The 18,731-nt window shown below is 51.1% G+C and overlaps 6 protein-coding genes across 6 annotated transcripts; 4 read left to right on the forward strand and 2 right to left on the reverse strand.

Moving 5' to 3' along the window:
• Positions 1-1,120: 1,120 nt before the first annotated feature.
• Positions 1,121-1,672, forward strand: N7484_000490 (uncharacterized protein; the record flags this gene model as incomplete). The annotated part of the gene is made up of 4 exons (XM_057110911.1): positions 1,121-1,257; positions 1,398-1,463; positions 1,515-1,580; positions 1,642-1,672. The coding sequence occupies 4 exons, from the start codon at positions 1,121-1,123 to the stop codon at positions 1,670-1,672; spliced, it is 300 nt and encodes a 99-aa protein (XP_056978137.1).
• A 720-nt stretch (positions 1,673-2,392) lies between these two features.
• On the reverse strand, positions 2,393-4,514 carry N7484_000491 (putative nucleoporin Nsp1; the record flags this gene model as incomplete). Its single annotated transcript, XM_057110912.1, has 4 exons — positions 2,393-2,602; positions 2,655-2,778; positions 2,833-3,229; positions 3,350-4,514. 4 exons carry the CDS (start codon positions 4,512-4,514, stop codon positions 2,393-2,395), a joined length of 1,896 nt encoding a protein of 631 aa, XP_056978138.1.
• A 467-nt stretch (positions 4,515-4,981) lies between these two features.
• On the forward strand, positions 4,982-6,710 carry N7484_000492 (DUF5102 domain-containing protein; the record flags this gene model as incomplete). Its single annotated transcript, XM_057110913.1, has 3 exons — positions 4,982-5,069; positions 5,138-5,964; positions 6,012-6,710. 3 exons carry the CDS (start codon positions 4,982-4,984, stop codon positions 6,708-6,710), a joined length of 1,614 nt encoding a protein of 537 aa, XP_056978139.1.
• A 491-nt stretch (positions 6,711-7,201) lies between these two features.
• Positions 7,202-10,456, reverse strand: N7484_000493 (MIZ zinc finger domain protein; the record flags this gene model as incomplete). The annotated part of the gene is made up of 1 exon (XM_057110914.1): positions 7,202-10,456. One exon carries the CDS (start codon positions 10,454-10,456, stop codon positions 7,202-7,204), a length of 3,255 nt encoding a protein of 1,084 aa, XP_056978140.1.
• Positions 10,457-11,851: 1,395 nt separating this feature from the next.
• N7484_000494 (putative polarized growth protein (Boi2)) lies at positions 11,852-14,792 on the forward strand (the record flags this gene model as incomplete). Its single annotated transcript, XM_057110915.1, is given in 3 exon segments — positions 11,852-11,960; positions 12,014-13,338; positions 13,350-14,792. 3 exon segments carry the CDS (start codon positions 11,852-11,854, stop codon positions 14,790-14,792), a joined length of 2,877 nt encoding a protein of 958 aa, XP_056978141.1.
• An 886-nt stretch (positions 14,793-15,678) lies between these two features.
• N7484_000495 (uncharacterized protein) lies at positions 15,679-17,490 on the forward strand (the record flags this gene model as incomplete). Its single annotated transcript, XM_057110916.1, has 1 exon — positions 15,679-17,490. One exon carries the CDS (start codon positions 15,679-15,681, stop codon positions 17,488-17,490), a length of 1,812 nt encoding a protein of 603 aa, XP_056978142.1.
• Between the last annotated feature and the right edge of the window lie 1,241 nt (positions 17,491-18,731).

The raw sequence follows: 18,731 nt of genomic DNA on the forward strand, positions 1-18,731 counted from the left end.
GATGGTCCGGATGAGTGGGCTTCCCGGGATGTGCGGTGTTTGGGATCACAATGTAGCGGTCGCGGCCGTCCCACCAAGTAAACAAGGTAAGGATGAACGGGCGACCATTCAAAGAGGCATGCGATTCTGGATCATGCAAGATCTAAGAAGGGAACACCTCCCATAGATTTCCCCTCGGCGACTCAATGATTGTTCCTCATTCTAGAAGGGGAGTGGGTTTATGGTTGTGTGTGGTTTGGCTGCAGGGCGGGGGAACTAGGAAAAGGGGGGGGGGCACCAAGTATGAAATTGGCTATCACAAGTAACACTCACCTGGATTGAGAGGAGAAAAAATAGGACGGAAGTTGGATACGGAGGAAAGGGGGAAGTTCCAAGATGAAGGGAAGAGGAGAGAATGAGAGAAGAGGGGGAGGGAATCAACAGGGCGGTGTCGTTGGGATTTAACGCTACAGGGGAGTTTAACAGCCTATCGATTATCTAAAGTTCGAGCCTGGTTCACATGGCTTGACACTTGGAATCTTGCTTATTTTCTATTATTTTCTATATACCTTTTCCCTTTCCCCTCCTCAGGAATTGTTCGTGCTGAGCATCGTCTTCGTCTTCTGTGTGTGGTTCGGTGGGCCACTGAGCGTCATCCCCATCCCGCGCCCACCAATCGCCCTTGTGGTTCCCTACTTCGCGCCTCACTTTGGAAACACAATTGTTCTTGGGTACATAGTCGAGTATGCCTTATAGTCACTCTGAAACAGCCCTAATCTCCCTGGTCTAATCCCATGGGACTATGGGGCTCAGCTGGTCTAGATGTACGCGGCAGGGAAGATGGAAGAATGGAAAGAATATAAGAAATTATCGATCAGCCGAGGGATCATGTAGTCACTTCACCCGTGTATACAATACGAATGATCTCCCACGAACCCCTCATGATCTCTCATAAAGCCGAATGAGAGCACGTTGACTTATCGCAGAGATTTACCGGAGCTGACATAATCTATTATCTAATGCACCCCGGAATCACCTGATGTGTCGTCATGCCACCCAAGCTTACTGTAGCTTCCAGGGTTCCTTGACTATTTCCTTTCTTCTTCCTCATATCTTACTTTCTCATCACAAACCATCCATCATGCTCCGTCAATCCATCATCCGACCTGCCGCCACCGCTACCCGGGCTCTCCAATACCGATCCTTCTCGGTTGCTGTGCCTCGAATGGGCGAAGGCGACACTGGTGCTCCCCGCTCTGCTGCCGGTTCATCCTCTGGGTACGTGGCTTCTCATTTTCCCCTGCAGTAACTGATCACGCCTTGCTCTCCACGGTGCCCTGAGCACCAAAATGAGCAACGAGGCGCAGCAGGGCGTCTGCCTTGTCCGATGACATCATCCCTTGCTGACAGTGCTGTAGTGACGCATTCACCAAGCGCGAAGCCGCCCAGGAAAGCATGTACATTCGTGAGAAGGAGCTCGAGAAGTAAGTTGCCTTGCCTGTGTGTTTGGTTCATTTTACTGACGCGGTGAACAGGCTTGCCAAGCTGAAGAAGCAGATCTCTGATCAGCGTAAACACCTTGATGACCTCGAGGGCCACATGTATGCACCATACCCTTTTATTATACAAGTTTGGTTCTGAACTGTACTAACTGCTTTCCAGTGACAACCTGACCCAGGAGCAGAAGCGCTAAGCAGCCATATGTATAACTGGCCCCATCCAAGACCTACCATTGTTGTACCATAATTATCTCCGCTCCAATCGGATTGATCAGTGGGGGCCTCTTTGCCATTAGCATGTGATATAGCATACAGGCGAGAGCATATCAGGAGTTTCCTCCATTTTACAGAACAAAGTACTATAATTCACTGTAGGCCCGCTCTCATAGATAAATACCTGGCAATATGTTCACAGCTACTCGTAGTTTGACCACTAGGCATTGCCGCAAATCACGCCTGATTTCCAAAAGATAGAACTCAAGATATAGTTGATTACCCCGAAACTTTGATATCTCAAGGTCCATGCTCTATTCGGGTGTAGAGACTACACGTATATATGATTGTATGTCGAACTCCACATATTATCTTGAATCCAGAGCCCAACTCTGGGACTGGGATCTAGATACAAAACCGCCAGGTGCCTAGATATCCAGCCATAATGGCAATTTGCTCCTCAGGCCCTCGCTCTTTGGAAAGATCAAGACAGGATGAAATCTAAACTAGAAATACAGAAGCAAAGAAATCCAGATTCCAAGATTGCGTCAGCTAAGGGATACCATGCCGCCAGGCCGCAGACAAAAAGTACGTGAAAAGTCATGCTCAGAAAGTATAACTGCAAAACCAGATCCATTCCCATTGAGTCACGGTATATTCGATAACCCGAATTAAATCATAAAATGTCCATCCATCACCATCTACCGCCGTCCCATGTACGAGCGGTAGAAATCATCCGCGGCATGACCTCCACCCATACCGGGGCTAGCATACCCGTAGCCAAGCCGAGAAGAGATCGATTGGCCAGCCTTTTGAGCGGCGGCAACTTTAGCCTGCAGCTCGGATGTACCTTGGTCGATGACCTGCAATTGAGACAGATGCGAGTTGAGAATGCGAACAATTTGGGAGATCTATAAGATTGGTCAGCAATGATCCAGAACAATAGGTAGAAGTTTGACATACAGGCTCGTCTGCTCGGTTGGTCTTGGATAGGCTTGCTGAGGCGCCGTTCACCTCTTCGATCATGCTGGTCAGATCTTTGCCCATCTCGTCCAGACGCTCGGAGAGCTTCTCGGCCAGTTTGTATCTGTAGGGTTGAGTTAGATTAATGGTACACACATCGGGGATAGTGAACACTTACGTTCTCTCGCGCTCCTGATCCGGACCTGAGATGTTCTCGCCGGGGGATCCTTGTTTTGACACCATCTCATCCACCTCCCGTTCGTAACGATCGAGCCACGAGCTAAGCTCATCTTGCTGGCCTTCCACGGAGGCCAGTTGACGCTCAACCTCCTGAGTGGCACGCTCTGCATCAACAGTGCTGCCATACAGCTTCTGCACCTTGGTTCCGTTCTCCACTAGCATCCGATCCCACTCAGCAACCTTCTCTGCCTGCTCACGGAACTCCTTTTGATATTTGGTCAAATCTGTGGCCCATCGAGTAATGATTTCATCCATGGTCTTGTTCTTGAGCCGCGACTGAGCTGGCGGAGCAGGTCCTGTGGTTGACTGCCCAAGAGCAGTGACACCAGTATTAGCTGAAGCACCAGCAGTAGCAGTTGTAGACGGAGCTGCTGTTGCGGTAGTGGTCTTATCAGCAGCAGCCGTTGTAGTGGCAGCGGCAGGCTGAGTAGACGGGGTTGAAGCAGCTGGCTTACCGAACAAACCCCCAAGAGGAGCCGCGGCAGCAGGAGTGGTGGCGGGTGCAGATGTGGTGGTCGCAGCCGCTTGGGCGGCCGATGTGGAGGGCTTAGGAGCAAACAGTCCGGTAGTAGGAGCAGCAGCAGGTGTGGATGATGGGGCAGCAGAAGATGTGGTGCCCCCAAGGGTAGGGAAGAGCGACTTTTGGGGGGCAGCAGCCGAAGTTGCAGGGGCTCCCAGTGATGATGCAGGTGCGCTTGTGCTAGCTGTAGTATTACCACCAAGAGAGAATGCAGGCTTTGCGGCCGAGTCACCCCCAGCAGAGGGCATTTTGAACAGTGAGGATCCTTGTGTACTCGGTGCAGCGCCTGTAGCTGGGGTGGTACTTCCGAACATACTGGGCTTCGGGGTGCTGTCTGCAGCTGTGGTCGGAGTTGAGGTTCCAGCCGGCTTTGTGCCGAATAGGCCACCACCGCTGGCGGCGCCGGTAGTAGGAGTAGACCCAAACGCCGGCTTGGGAGTGTCCGATGTAGAGGCCGCAGTACCAAAGAGGCTGCCAGATGTCTGCGGCTGGGTCGCAGCTGGAGTGGTAGAGAAAGGTGTGGTGGAGGTCGGGGTTGTCGAGGAGCCGGTATTCAATCCGCCTCCGAACAGTGGCGCCTTGGATGCCGGAGGAGGTCCGGCAGGAGTGGTCGAGTTGTTGCCAAACAAAGATCCTCCCGAGGGACCGGGCGTAGTCGAGTTTCCGAACATGCTACCACCACCGCCTCCACCAAACAAGTTCCCACCAGCTGTAGCATTGGGTGTGGCTGCTTCTGTCTTTGCTGGAGTCGAGTTCCCACCAAACGACAAGGTGGACGGTTGACTGGCGGGTTTCTGAGCTTGACCGAATGAGAAGGTGCCGCCTGAGGTCGCGGTGTTAGAACCGAATGAGCTTCCGGTGGTGTTGTTTGTAGTACCACTTCCGAAAAGAGAGGGCTGGGTGCCAGAATTTCCTCCGGAATTTCCTCCAAAGGGTGAAGCAGATGCGCCTCCGGCGGGTGTAGCTCCTACATTTCCGAACAAACTAGGACCAGAGGACCCGGAATTTGGAGTATTCGTGTTGGAGCCAAAGGGACTGCTAGCGCCACCAGCAGACCCGAAAAGGCTTTTGCTGGCGCCTGAGTTATTGTTGCCGAACATGGTGATGTGTTGTCGCAGGCGAGGGACTAGAGCGAGCTCTGGAAAAAGTGGAAGAAAAGGAACGACCAATGGAAGGTCGGGGGGTCCTGTGGAGAGGAATCACAAAACCAAGTAGGATAATGCGATTGCACTGATTCAATGGGAATTGAGCCTAACGGAAAGGTGAGGAAAGGGCACGAGGTGAGAGGTTGAAGCTCAGAATAATCATCGGCAGGAGTTTGAGTTACGCGCTCGTTGATGCCTTGATGCCTTAACGCCTAAACAATTGGGTCCATGAGCTTTTACCGCCCGATAACCAAGGCACTAATCTGCATTCTAAGGCATTCAGGCACATGTGTTCTGGACTCGAATCGATTGCAGGGAACGCCGTCACTCCACGCTACACAACTCACTTGCATGCTTAATTTCCTGAATTTCTCTTTACGCCCTCTGATTCCCATGCTCCAGCCCTAACACCACCAACAATAATGTCGGAGGCATCACCCGATCAGCCTACGCACCTCGAACCTCCCAGCAAGACCACAGAGCTGGAGGACCCAGGAGCTGAGGATATTGGTTAGTTGGCTCTTGGGACGTCATGAAACTACTAGAAACTGACCTATTTTTTTTTACCATTTTTACAGCTTCCAGCAGCGACGATGACCACTTCTCAGATGCCAGTGAAGGCCATGCACAATTAAAACAAAGCCCACCATCTGGCAATACTTCCCCTGTCCCGTCCACTCGAGTCGAGCGGGTGGACGACAGTGCCCAGCATGGCGAAATTCCCGGTACAGAAGCATACGAGAAACGAGCGCAAGACGCCGTCCCCGATGAAATCGAAGTCATCCCAGAAGATACACAGAGCAAGGACCAAGCTGCGTCGGGGCCGCAGGACCGACCTATAACCCCAGAAGCTTCACCCATCCCACATACAGTAGTGGAAAAGGTGGATCCTGAGGAGCCAAGCTATGGTGAAGTTCCAGGAACCGAAGCGCATGAAAAGCGCCTGGCCGATGCAGTGCCTGACATAGTGACCAAAGCACCCGACCATGAGAGTAATGAAGCTCCGTCGCTGGATGATACCCCCTCTGACAATGATTCCACAACTCAACCAATTCCTGAAACGCGGGTTTCCAAAGTGGACACATTGCCCCTGGATGAAGTATCATCATCAGGTCCCACGGCCCATCAAAGCTCAGCCAGTGATGCAGAGCCCGACACAGTGGAAATAGTCCCAGACGCCCCAGAACCCACGTCCCAAGGTGGCGCCGCAGATGGGTCCGAAGAGGCTGAAGAAGAAGCCATAGAAGCCGAAGCCGACGATTTTGGCGACGACTTCGACGAATTTGTCGACGAGGCAGAAGAAATGGGAGACGACGACTTCGGAGACTTCGACGACGGCTTCCAAGAACCCACAGAAATGGCCAGTGGTACAACCACTCCTCCACAGCCACCCGCACCAACAGTCGTACGTCTACATCCCCATATCGACAAAACCTAACTAACACCTCTTAGCCCCCCCTGGCAGACTTCTCCGCCTACAAATCTACATCCGAACTACTAGCCTCCCTCCAAGGAACCCTCGACAACCTCCTCCCAACATCCGACATCACCACCCTCCCAAAAGTCGAACCAATCTCCGACCAAACAGCCATCTTCAACACAGAGCGCTCACTCTCCCTCTGGTCCCAACTAGTAGCCCCACCCCCGCTTCAACCCCAAAATTGGGTAAAATCCCGCATCCGCCGACTTTTCCTCGTCTCACTAGGCGTTCCGGTAGATCTAGACGAGATCCTTCCAGCCTCGAAACAGAAGAAACTCGTCCTACCCTCCATCGACCTTGATTCGGGCTCCAATACGCCTGCTACACGCTCACGCAGCCAACCCCGCAAGGGAGGCGAGGGTGAAGCTTCGGCTGAAACCGATGGTGCTGCGCAGGCTCCTCGTACCAAAGCCAGACGTGGTGCTGCGCCACCGCCTCAGTTGGATCTTTCAGCTGTGCGGAGATTGTGTGCTACTACTGATGCTGCGTTGAATGGGTTAACGGATAGCGAGCTTAAAGATCATGCTGCTGAGCTGGAGGCTGTTACCTTGCGGGCTAGTGAGGTCCTTGAGTATTGGCTGAAGCGAAGGGATGGACTTATTGGTGAGAAGGAGGCTTTCGAAGGTGTTATTGAGAACCTTGTTAGTCATGTGAGGAGGGTGAGGAAGTGAAACTTCTCCGGCTATATACCAACTATATTACTGTATAATTTAATGTCGACGTGGAGAGATCCGCTGAATGAGCATACATGATGTGTTTTTAGAGCTTCTAGTTTTAATAAGGACCTGATGTTAAATGGCTAAAATTATATGAATAGTAATGTAGCAAACACAAAAGAAGTCCATTCTTCACCCATTTGTACGAGTCTAGGTTTACTACTTAGGCCAAGTCAGGCAAGCTAACGTATATACTCGATCCCGTTCGGCCCGAACAAAGGCCATAACTTATGTAAAACAAATATCAATAAGAACAAAAGACACCGAACGCCAACCAGATGCCCTCTGGATAGAAGCACACTTTTGAAACACAAAGAAGGGGGTATCTCTCTTATAATGCGGGCAAACAAACGGGGCAGAGAAAGAAGGTGGCGAAGGCACTGAACATGCCTATGGGATCATGCTCAAAACAGACAAATTCTGACATGTAAAACAGATAGGGAACGTTAGTCGATCTCAATAATGATTCGTTCCGGAAGTTGTTGTTCAAGGTACACTCGCTCCGGAGGCTGATATTCAGGAGACTGTTGTTCCTCAAGTTTGATTCGCGAAGCTGCATTCCCTGGTGGTGTTCTCAGACCATCTGCTTTGCGCTTGGCCAAGGGCAAACATGGTGTCTTCTCTCGAGATGCCTGTTCATCCCTGGTAGCCTTCACGGACCATGTGCCATCCGGCTTGATTAGGATGGACTGGGCACCTTCCAATTGGTCCCTCTGGATAAGCTGCATGCGAATATCCTCAAGGAATCGATCCAGGACCAGTAGCTGTGGGCGAGCATCGGCGTTACAGATAGGACATTTCCAATTATCGTTCATCGGGGTCGGCCCGCTGATAGATTTTCGAGTCTTGATGAAGGTTTCAAGATCGAAACATTCCTGGTGGTCACAGTAAGTGGAGCGGGCAGGCGTCTGGCAGATCTGTGCAGTGAAAGGATCAATCAAACTTATACTCAGGTTGTTGGTCACAACAGCCACGTCATCATCGTCAGTGGCCTGGTTGAGACGCTTTTGAATTTTTTCACGCACAATCTCAGCCGGGAGGGCTCGGACGAGGCTACGCACCAAGTCAAACCGAGAGACGTCCATTGTTTCAATACCGAAGTAGTACCGTATTTTCTGACATTCATCTGGTCCAAGAAGAAGGTCAACTTGCAGCTTGTTTTCACCCTCGCGAAGATCCAAGGTTATATCCAAAGGCAGATCCTTTCCATTGTGAACCTTCCGGCAGGGAGTAAATTCCCTGCCGTTGAGATGAATATAGAACACGCTAGGCCAAGTTGTAGATGCCGTATGCCACAGGGTCTTTGCATGTTTGGGGTCCTCCGAAGCTGGGAGTGCGATACATCGCAGACGAAAGGTTCGGCAACCGGATTGGTATGTGAGGATGCGACGGAAGCCTTCCTTGGCAGACGTCTCTACTGGGCGTGGGCGTCTCGTCATATCATCGGCAGACACGGAGAAATTCCAAACATAATTGTAGTCCTCGGGGTCGATGGCAGAAGGATCCAGAGCAAAATGGCTCACATAATGATAAAGCTCGGCTTCCCGCATTTCGCCCCCGGGCCCTTTCTTCACGCACTTCTTTATCGGGTCACGAAGATCGGCCTGGTGTAGCCCGAGACGCATGGGGTTTGGCGGAACAGACGGTGGGAGACGATATCCAACAGGCGGCAAGAGGGACGCGGTTGAGGAAGAATGGGTTTGAGGAGATCGTGAATTTGGCGACTGAACTTGGTGCGGAGAAGGCATCGGCTGGTTTCTTAGATATGTCTGATAAGTTTGCAATGGCACCTGATTCTCTCGGTGGTGGCCGTCGGAAGCGCCTCCTTGGGAAGACACATTCTGCTGGGCTGAATTGGGAATTGTATATGCTGACGGAGGTACGTAGGACCGAAGAAACTCCCGTTGCTGTGCTTGTGTCTGAGGGTTGGGAGCAGGATGCCAAGCATACCCAGGTATATGGCCGGGCTGTGGAGGCATGCTTACCATTTGACCTTGCTGTGCTGGCGACATTTGTGGATAATGGGGCATTGGCGGCATTGGCGTGAAGGGCTGCTGCTGTACCTGCTGTGAAGGGTACTGATACGGAGAATGGCCATAGGGGACAGTGACTATCGGCGGAGGTCGATTGGCTGAAGGTTGCATGGCCGGAGATCGGCCAGCTGGGGGTTGGCTAGCTGGGGGTTGGCTAGCTGGGTGCTGAGCAGCTGAGAGTTGAATAGCTGGGGATTGAATAGCTAGGAATTGCCTGGCCTGTGCATTCGGAGGTACTTGTGATCTATTTGATGGCCCTTGAACAATTTCACGCCTGACCTGGCTGGGACTTGCTGGTCTTAGGCTCGCTGATGAAGGTTGGTTTCTAGAGAGTTGCGTGACTTCAGGTTGAGGATATTGAGAGGCCGAAGTTGTAGCCGGAACCTGGAGAATGGGCAACGTCGCTTGTTGTGGGAGGCCTTTCATTGGAATATTTCGGTAAGCATCGATTAACCGATGATGAGAATCCTTGTCCAAGCCAGTCCGTTCGAGAGCCAGATTTTCCTTGAACAGCTGATTCAACGCCAAGAAACTGGAGCCATCGTATAGTTGCCGACCCATGGAAGCAAATATTACACTCATGAATACGGGCGAATTGAGTTGGAATTCTCGCTTCATCTCATGCACCAACGGCGGAAAGCGCCGTTTGGCCACCTCGATGTAAAACCGACAATCGCAACTCGTGAAGCGCGATGCCAGCAGCGGGAGGAAATCAGCAACCTCTTGCACTGTCCGTTGGTACCAGCCTTGTTCTTTCATGTCCTCTGGCGTGATCGGGAACTGGGCAAAGAGAACGAGGAGCCCCTTGGGAAGCTTATTGTTATTCTCCAACAGCTCCGCGACCCGGCCAAAGCCCCTTTGACACCATTCTGAACTGAGCGAGGGCAGGTCCAAGAACACTGTATCGCCCAAGGATACGCAACAGAACACCTGATGCAGCACCAGATAAAAAAGGTCTTTGGCCATGCAGGCGTCGTACAGCAGTTCTGCTCGAGGGGCGGCAACGGCGGACCGAGAATTCGACGCTTTCCTCCTCACTTGCTCTACCCAAATTTGCCATCTCTTCCATGTGAACTGATCTGGGCCTGAGCTCCGACCGTTTGGGACTGTCGCCTTGGCCTGCATGGGCTGGGGCAGCGCATTTGCCCTTCTCTGGGGGCTTGAACGTGCGATTGGGGTCCCTGGAGAATCTTGTGAGACTTGGGTCATCCCAGGTTGGTTTGGCAGGCGAGGGCCAGCCTCATTCGTGACGTATGTTGGGGTTGGGGGTGGATGAGGATTCGCGACCGGTGGAGCAGCAGCGACGGCGGGACTAGCCGTTGATGGGTGGCTAATAGCCGGACTTGGATGAGAGTCTGCACTTGGTACGGGAGATGGAAGCGCAGTTGTTGGAGGATCGGATTTCTTGGGGGCAGGGACCGCTGTCACTGCAGTAACTGGCGCCGATGGCAGCATGGCCCCCGGTGTGACGGGGGACATGGGCGCAACTTCCGGAAGTTCGGGGTCCGGCGACGCAGTGCCTTTTGGTGGAGGGACATCGCAACAAGTATTTGAAGTTGGACGGGATGCGGCCATCCAGTTCCTCCGCACACCACCTAAAAAGAGGCTCGCGGTGGAGTTGGACTTTTCAACGTGATCGGGAGGCAATGGTTGAGTAGACGGCTTCATAGTTACATCGAGGGCATACACGCTTGGAAGTCAGTGTCTAAGGACATTCGATGCGAATCTGAGGGAATGTTTGCTCTGGGCTTTAGGGGAAAAAATGTTTGCGTTTTTCAAATAAGCAAATATACAACGGCGTTCATATAGCAGGATGAGGAAGAAATTAGAGTTATATTTGATGGATCTCAATGGAATTTGCAAAGATGAAAGAAACCAAAAAAAGCAATCAAAGAACAAAGAAATGTCCCTCTTGGGGTTGGCGCGCGCGTACACAGGTAGTTAGTGCCTAGCATGATAACCCTCAAAGGGGTTCAAAGTAAATAACCTGGGAAAGTCCCACTCTCTATGGGTTCGAAGGAGTCCATGTCATTGGTGTTCGGAGAGTCGGATTAGATAGGATTTGGAGTGTTTGTACAGTATATTGATCACGTTGGAATGACCGGATTCATCCATGCAATACATACTTACGGGTTCATCGTTTCTTTTTCCTCAAACCCTTGATTTGACTACCCTTGATTTCAATTCAATTCAATTCTTTTCTTCTCATCCACTCGGCTGAACATCCTCGTACAACCTTCAGCCGCTCGACTTTGCAATTTCTCCCGAGAGTCAACCGTGGACTCGCCCAGAACCACTTGACGGCCACACCACGTCACTCTTGGCCTAAGACCCATTTTTTACCTTTTCATTTCTCTTAAGAACTTCCCTTATTTTCTGATATCGCAGTGGGTCGCTCGGTTCTTGTGTGTGGACCATTAATCCCCATTCCACATATTCTCGAATTCTCCTCGCAGATTCCCAGATCCTCAGATCCTCAGATTCTTCAAATCGTGAACTTGACAGTGGCATGACAGATCCGTATCTGGCACACGCCACCATTTCACGTTATCCTGATCTGCTGGGTCTCCGTTGATCGCGCACGAAGCACTACGAGGTGCGTGCTTACCAGAACCCCCACGAGAACCATTGACCTGACCTAAGCCGAGCCGGGCGCGCTAGATTCCGGCCCCTCTGCATTCTCTCCCCTGTCCGAGTTCACATTTCTCTCTCGTGAGATTACTCGCCCGGCGGTTGACTTGTTTATTGCTCATCCCCGAAAGGGCTGCCGGGCCCCTATGTCCTGCGACTGAGTCCTTCCAATCCCCCCTCTCAGAGCTCGCCTCTTCAATACCTGCGCGACCGGAGGAATTACGCCCCCAGGGACTGCAAAAATGGCCGACGCGGAGCTGGCGCCACCGCCACCACCGCAAAATGTTCATCCTGGCGATTATCTCGTGGTTGTCCGTAAGTTGAGACCGCGCGCGCAAAGCGTCGCGCATTGCGCCTCCCCTCTGCCAGTTTGAAGGACAATGCGCCTAACCCAATACAGATGCTCACACGGGCGGCGAAGATGAATTGACAATGCACCGCAACGATATTATCCAGCTGGTGGAGCTGGACGAAGAGTTTGGAGATGGTTGGTGGCTCGGCGAATACCCGGGTACTGACCACAAGGGCCTTTTCCCCGCAGGTACGCGCACATGGAAATCGCCATCATCGGACCGAGACTAACACATCGAGCAGGATTTACAAGAAGGGCCGAGCGACACGAGTACGCCAGATACCACAACGCCCTTCGTATCGACCCGTCATCCCAGGGGGTGATCACATCAGAAGAGACCGAGTCACCCGCTCAGATCGAACCGACCACGCCCAAAGAGACCTCATATGCGGCTGTGAGAAGCGAGCAGACCACCCCTCAGGCATCACGGCAGAGCAGCGTACCTGGAGCGCCCCCGATGGAATCTCCATCGCAGCGGTCTGCCTCGTCTCCCCTACCGTACTCAAGCCTAGCTGCCGATATCCAAAACGCATTGCGTCCATCCGCTGAACAGCATGCAAACGGCCAGGAAAGTCCCGTGATGAATGAAACTTTGAGTGTGATTGACGAACACATCACCGATATGAATACGCCCCGCCACAGCGTGTCAACGCAGGATGCCAAGACCATCAACGATTCTGGGAGCGAATACAGTAGCCACATCAGCCATCGATTGTCATACATTAATGGAAATGAGACCGACGAGGAAGAGGGTACAACACTTACCGAGGAACAGGTGCGTAGGTGGAACCAAACAGAGACCGCCAACCACCTTCGAAGCCTTGGCGTTGAATCTAAACACTGTGATATCTTTGAAAATGAAGAGATCACCGGTGATGTGCTCCTGGAAATGAACCAGGATTTCGTGTTTATGAAGGAGTTTGACTTTGGTGTCATGGGAAAGCGACTCAAGACATGGCACAAGATTAAAGCCCTCCAAGAGGAAGTCAAATTGTCCAAGCCTCAACAGCAAATATCGCAACCCCGAGGCTCCGTTGCCGGATATCCCAGTCCCCATGAAGAACGTTCAATGTCTCGTGCCGGTCATACAAGCGGTTTCCTTCCTCGAATCCCGACAGTGTCAGAGAAAACCGGTGCAGGCTATGTCCCACGGTCATCTATGGGACCTGCGCAACATCCAAGACTGGCTAGCAACGGAAGCTCCCCAGTCACCCCCATGACCCCTCCTCGGTATGGGAATGACTCGAGGAGAATGTCCGCAGCGTCCATTCGTGAATTCAATCACAGCCGGCGACATTCTTCCATCGACGCAACCCAACGCGGCTATTCTGAATTCCATGGTCATCCCAAAAAGCCATCATTTGATCGAACTTGGACGCTCAACGGAGGATCCCAATCAGGGTCTTACTCACTCCCCCTCGCCCAGGAACTGCGGTTGGTGCCCCGACAGAGGGATATCGGGCTTTCCGTGGGACAGCTGGATCAGAACCCAACACTCCTGAAGCCATTGATGACTTGGACCGTGGCTATTTCTCCGGTACAGAAGTTGATACGCGCCGGAATCGACGTGTCCTACAGAAACGGACATCGACCGCTGGTAGCAACAGCCATTCTCGGAAGTCGAGCCACCAAGATGAGCCCATATTCATGGTGAAACCCCCAAAGCGTCAGTCACGGATTGCTAGCGTTGATTCACTTCGCGAAATCGATAAGAATATTTCCGATGCTGCGAAGAATTATAGTGACTCTCCGGCAAAATCGCGACTGCGGAGTCTGAGCCAGCGTAATTCTTCTTCCCAGAGTGGTCGCACTTCCCAGTCGTCTGACACTAAACCTGGCTTTTTTGCAAGCTTCGGGCCTCTGGTAACGAAAAAGGGTACTGATTCTGAAACTTCCTCACGCTCATCGCACTTTCAGCCTCTGAGGAATGTCGGCCCTAAGATGCGACGGGCTGTAGGCATGCGCGCTATCTCGGATGCCGCCAACAAAGACGTCCCATCACCTGTTTCCCCCAAAGAATTCGATCCCAGCTTTGGTCGTACCGGATCCACCACCCCCTCGGCCACCTCTAAGAGCTCGGAACGACACAGCACGGATGGTTCGGGCAAGGCTGGTGAGCCTGCAGGATTCGTGGTTCGACCTCGAACCGTTAAGTCCAAAAAGGATACCAGTGCCTACACCCGTGGCTTGGAAAAGAAGCCGCCCCGGGAGCAGATGGATGGCTGTGACTACAGTGGGTGGATGAAGAAGAGATCATCCAACTTGATGACGACCTGGAAGCCTCGACTATTCGTTCTGCGGGGTCGCCGTCTTTCCTACTATTATAGCGAAGACGACACTGAGGAAAGAGGTTTGATCGATATCACGGCTCACCGCGTGTTGCGGGCAGACAATGATCCTATCATCACTTTGCACGCAGCGGTCACTGGTTCTACCGCGCTTCCCGCCAACGCCAGCTCCACGGATCAGAACAGCGCCAAGGCAGTCACTCCCGATGCCCTCGCCGGGCTGAAAAGCAAAGACTTGAGCGGCCCATTCTTCTTCAAGCTGGTTCCCCCAAAGATGGGCAACTCGCGCACCGTGCAGTTTACTAAGCCTACAACCCACTATTTCCAAGTCGACAGCGTCCAGGAGGGTCGATTGTGGATGGGCGCTTTGATGAAGGCAACCATCGAGCGTGACCTGGATCAGGTTGTGTCATCCACCAACAAGCAAAAAACCATCAGTCTTAAACAAGCCCGCCTGATGAACCAAAGACCACCGGCACTCATGAACAATCCCCTGCCAGAGAACGAGAAACTGGTCGAAGAGGAGGAAGAAGACGACGGACTGCGGATCGAGGGTCTCAACTTGACCAAATCTGGGTCCTCGGCTGGTAACTCCTACGTGGATGCCAAGGGCGAACTAAATGAAACCGACTCCAACACTAATGACTCCACTCTATCGAACCCTCTCGGAGAGATCAACCCCGGTCCAACCTTCCTTCTTCCTAGTCCCCTAGCGAAGATGGATTCGCAGTGATCTGTTCCTGAATCTTGATGATATTGCTCTATTTGCAGTCCTGGCCATATACCAATTTCCATCTATTTGCTTGCCATCTACGTCTTGATTTTTTTCTTTTTTCTTTTTTGCTACCCTTTATTCCCCTTGGATTTGTTCCCCATCTCTTGTGTTTTGATCTTGTGGTATTTGCCATCTATTTATCCCCCTTCTGCTATTTTGGCGTTTGATGTGATATACCCCTCGCTCCGACTTTCTGTTCCGTTTGTTCTTGGCCCATGCCAATTTCTGTTTCAGTTACGTGGATATGAAGGGGTTTTATGCGGGCAGTGTATAATGGCCTGGCTTTTGATGTGGCAGGACGCAATAGTGGCTTAGTCCCGGTTTCTCTATACACGTTCTGTTCTGTGGATATCCTATCATCCCAGTAAATTGGAACCTAATGGCTTTATAATTTGACTTCTGAGGTTTGTCAACGACCTTAAAGTAGCATTCGAATGCTGTAATCCGATAGCTTTCAATAAGTGTACCCGCATATTAAGCCATTGTATATATTTTCCCCGGCCCATGTTAGATGAGAAATCTTTCCTAACAGTATAACCTTAAAAGCAGAAATAATCGTTGAAAATAAACAAACAAAACTCAAATCTGGACGAAAACGGATTTATTAGATACTCCAACAAGGAACAGGCATCTTATCGCGTGATCCCTCACAAACCGTGGGTAAATGCGACTGCGCATCAGTAAGAACATGTGAGCTAACGCGGCCGCGGAGGTTTCACTGTTTATCCCCTTAGTGTCTCAACCTCCCAGGTTCCTCTCCAACCCGGCCAGACCTTCACACTCTTTATATTCAATATGCTGTTTATGATTTCCTAACATCTTTTCTAATACCTATACAATCCTCATGTCCCTCCGCTCGCTGTTCGCCCGCATCCTCGCGATCCTGCTCCCCCTCAGTACCGCAGCAACAATCTACCTATATCTATACCCCGTCTTCAATGGCTGCGCATTTCCTCTCCCTCGTGCTGAGGTGACAAGGACTGAAAACCCATCAGTCCTCGAAAAGTTGCAGCAAAATGCCGTCACGAATACCCTCCTCCAGCATCTCCTCCCAGACTCCTCGAACAATCAACCCGCTATCTTCAGACTCCTCGTCCTCGCAGACCCCCAATTAGAAGGCGATACCTCCCTCCCATTCCCGGAGTACGAACTTATCCCACGTATACGAACACACTATCGTGCTGTCCAAGAAGCAATGGGCGATTCTACTACGCCCTTACCACTCTCCCTCCTAAACACCGAAGTCGTCTCAAACATCACAACCGGCCTTTGGAAAATTGCAAACGAAGACATTCCCCGCTCGCTAAGCGCCACGCAAAAAAGAATCGACCTCCTTGGAAACGACTTCTACCTTGCGCACATCTACCGCACCCTTTTCTGGTGGACTCGTCCTACACACACAACCGTCCTCGGCGATCTCCTAGGCAGCCAATGGATTTCAGACGAGGAATTCTCAGACCGGAGCCAGCGGTACTGGAACCGCGTTTTCAGGCACGGATTACGCGTCGACGACGATATGACCTGGACAGGCGCTGTCGCCAGCCACAGCCCAGACCAAGATAAATCGGATAAGCACCTCGAGCCCCTAGGTCCGGACTCAAACCCCGACTGGCCACGCCGCATTATAAACGTTGCCGGAAACCACGATATCGGGTACGCAGGCGACGTGAGCGAAGCACGAATGGAACGCTTCGAACGTGAATTCGGACGAGCAAATTGGGATATCAGATTCCAGCACCCGCCTCTAGTGAATAACACCTCAAAAGAAACGGATTCTGTTTCGGTTACGCCTACATTGCACGTTATCAACCTGAACACCCTCATCATGGATACACCTGCTTTGTCAAATGAGCTCCAATCCCAGAGCTACGTCTACCTCAACGACCTGATTAGCCACCGTCTCTATCCCGTGGAAGATAAGTCTGTTTTCACATTGCTGCTTACGCATCTGCCCCTGCATAAGGGAGATGGTATCTGCACTGATGGTCCCTATTTCACTTTTCATGATGAAGATGACGATGAAGGCGAAGATGTTCCACGTTATCTGGCCGGTGGGCTACGGGAGCAGAATCATCTCAGTGATTTTGTTAGTGATACGGGTATTTTACGTGGTATCTTTGGCATGAGCGGGGATGAGAATGCGTTTTTGGGTGGAGTTGGACGGAAGGGACTTATTCTTACTGGTCATGATCATACGGGGTGTGATGTTGTTCATTATGCCGAGCGTGTCACCGAAACAGAGGCGGAGGCAGAGGCAGAGAAAGCAGAGAACGAAAACGATTCAGCGGGTGCATCTCAAAATTGGAAATGGGCTGCGAAACGATACACACAGAATGAGCACAATGGTTCTCAGGGACCCTCTATCCGCGAGGTTACCCTTCGTTCAATGATGGGCGAGTTCGGTGGTAATGCCGGACTCCTTTCTGTGTGGTTTGATGCTGACATCGGCGAATGGGACTACGAGATTACGATGTGTCCTGCTGGAGTGCAACACATTTGGTGGGCGGTGCATGTTACCATTCTGGTTACCGGTATTGTTGCTTTGCTTTGGGCTTTGACCTTGGGCAGAGCCGGGGACAAGAAGGTCGTATACACGACTTTAAAGGGGAAGGAAAAGAAAGTTGAGGAGAAGCCTCGAATGAATGGGGTTCAATAGAATGTATAGTCGTATTTAAGTTGTACAATATAGATCAAGTCTCATGGTTTTCTCCCGCTATTGATTCTCAGGTGATGAAGTGTATATTTCCTTAGCTTTGAATAGTTACCAGCTACTTATGAACCACCAACTCCTTGGCTTCATCCTGAATCTGCTTACTCATGACCGATGAACAAGAACCTAACACACGAAAACAAACATATCACACTCCGCACCCTCATCCACCCAATCACTCAAGGACCGCTTAATTCCAGAAGAATAATTATCCATGATCTGCAGTATAGCTAGTCAAAACGTAGACTGAGGTACCGGCTTGGCTTGACTGACGATCCAAATCACAGGCTCCGGCGCAATACCCGCGCATTTTTCGCGTAGCCTCATGACTTCTTCCAAGACGAATCCAGGGCCGAAGATAACGCCTCGTATGGGGCGGTTGTCCTTGCCGCTAATGTTAATATCGGGGGACTTGGGAAGTTTGCCTGCGTTGTTTTGCTGTTTCGAGGGCTTGTATTGAGTGGATCACTGGTATTGTTAACTTGTTAGTAAATCGATGGCATTATCGTTGAAGAAAGAAGGGAATTTGCCTTCGACGTTGGCGTTTGAGAAGTTGAATTTACTGGCTTCGTTGTTTAGGACGCAGGCCACGATGGGGAGGGGGAATAGGGAGGACATTGTAGATTACTGATTGATGCTGTTCTTCACCAAGAGAATGAGAGAATGAAGATATTGTTGGCTTGCCTGGGGACAAATGAATGCTTTTATATTCTCAGGATATCCATGCGCCCAAATTTCAGGCTTAGAGAGACTTACTGGATACGCCTTGGGATCTAAACAAACAGAATCCCCTCTTAGTCATGTAGTTAGAAGCCCAGAGGTATCCAATATCTGCGATGTATATCATTTTTTACGGGATTAAGTATATCGTGCGTCAAAATATCCTATACGACGTGCATTTACTATACTTACTTATCTACACACATTTTCATCAACACAAGCTTATCGGATCTAAAATATGACTTCAGCAATCATGAGATCTATCCCTAAAGCTGGTTAGGTTGATGCCAAGCTTTGCCAAGCCTGTATGATCTGAAATGGCGCCTCGTATTCGGGGTTATCAGGGTCCAAAAACTGTGCATGGCTAATCAGAGTCGTGATCATGTCAATGGAATTGAAAGGTCTGTGGTAGAACATCTAGTGCTAGATAGTTGATCTCATCTTATTTCTTCAACAATTGAAGGCCC

This window comes from Penicillium longicatenatum, assembly GCF_028827895.1.
Source record: "Penicillium longicatenatum strain IBT 33135 chromosome Unknown contig_11_segment0_segment0, whole genome shotgun sequence".
NCBI classification, from domain to species: Eukaryota; Fungi; Ascomycota; class Eurotiomycetes; order Eurotiales; family Aspergillaceae; genus Penicillium; species Penicillium longicatenatum.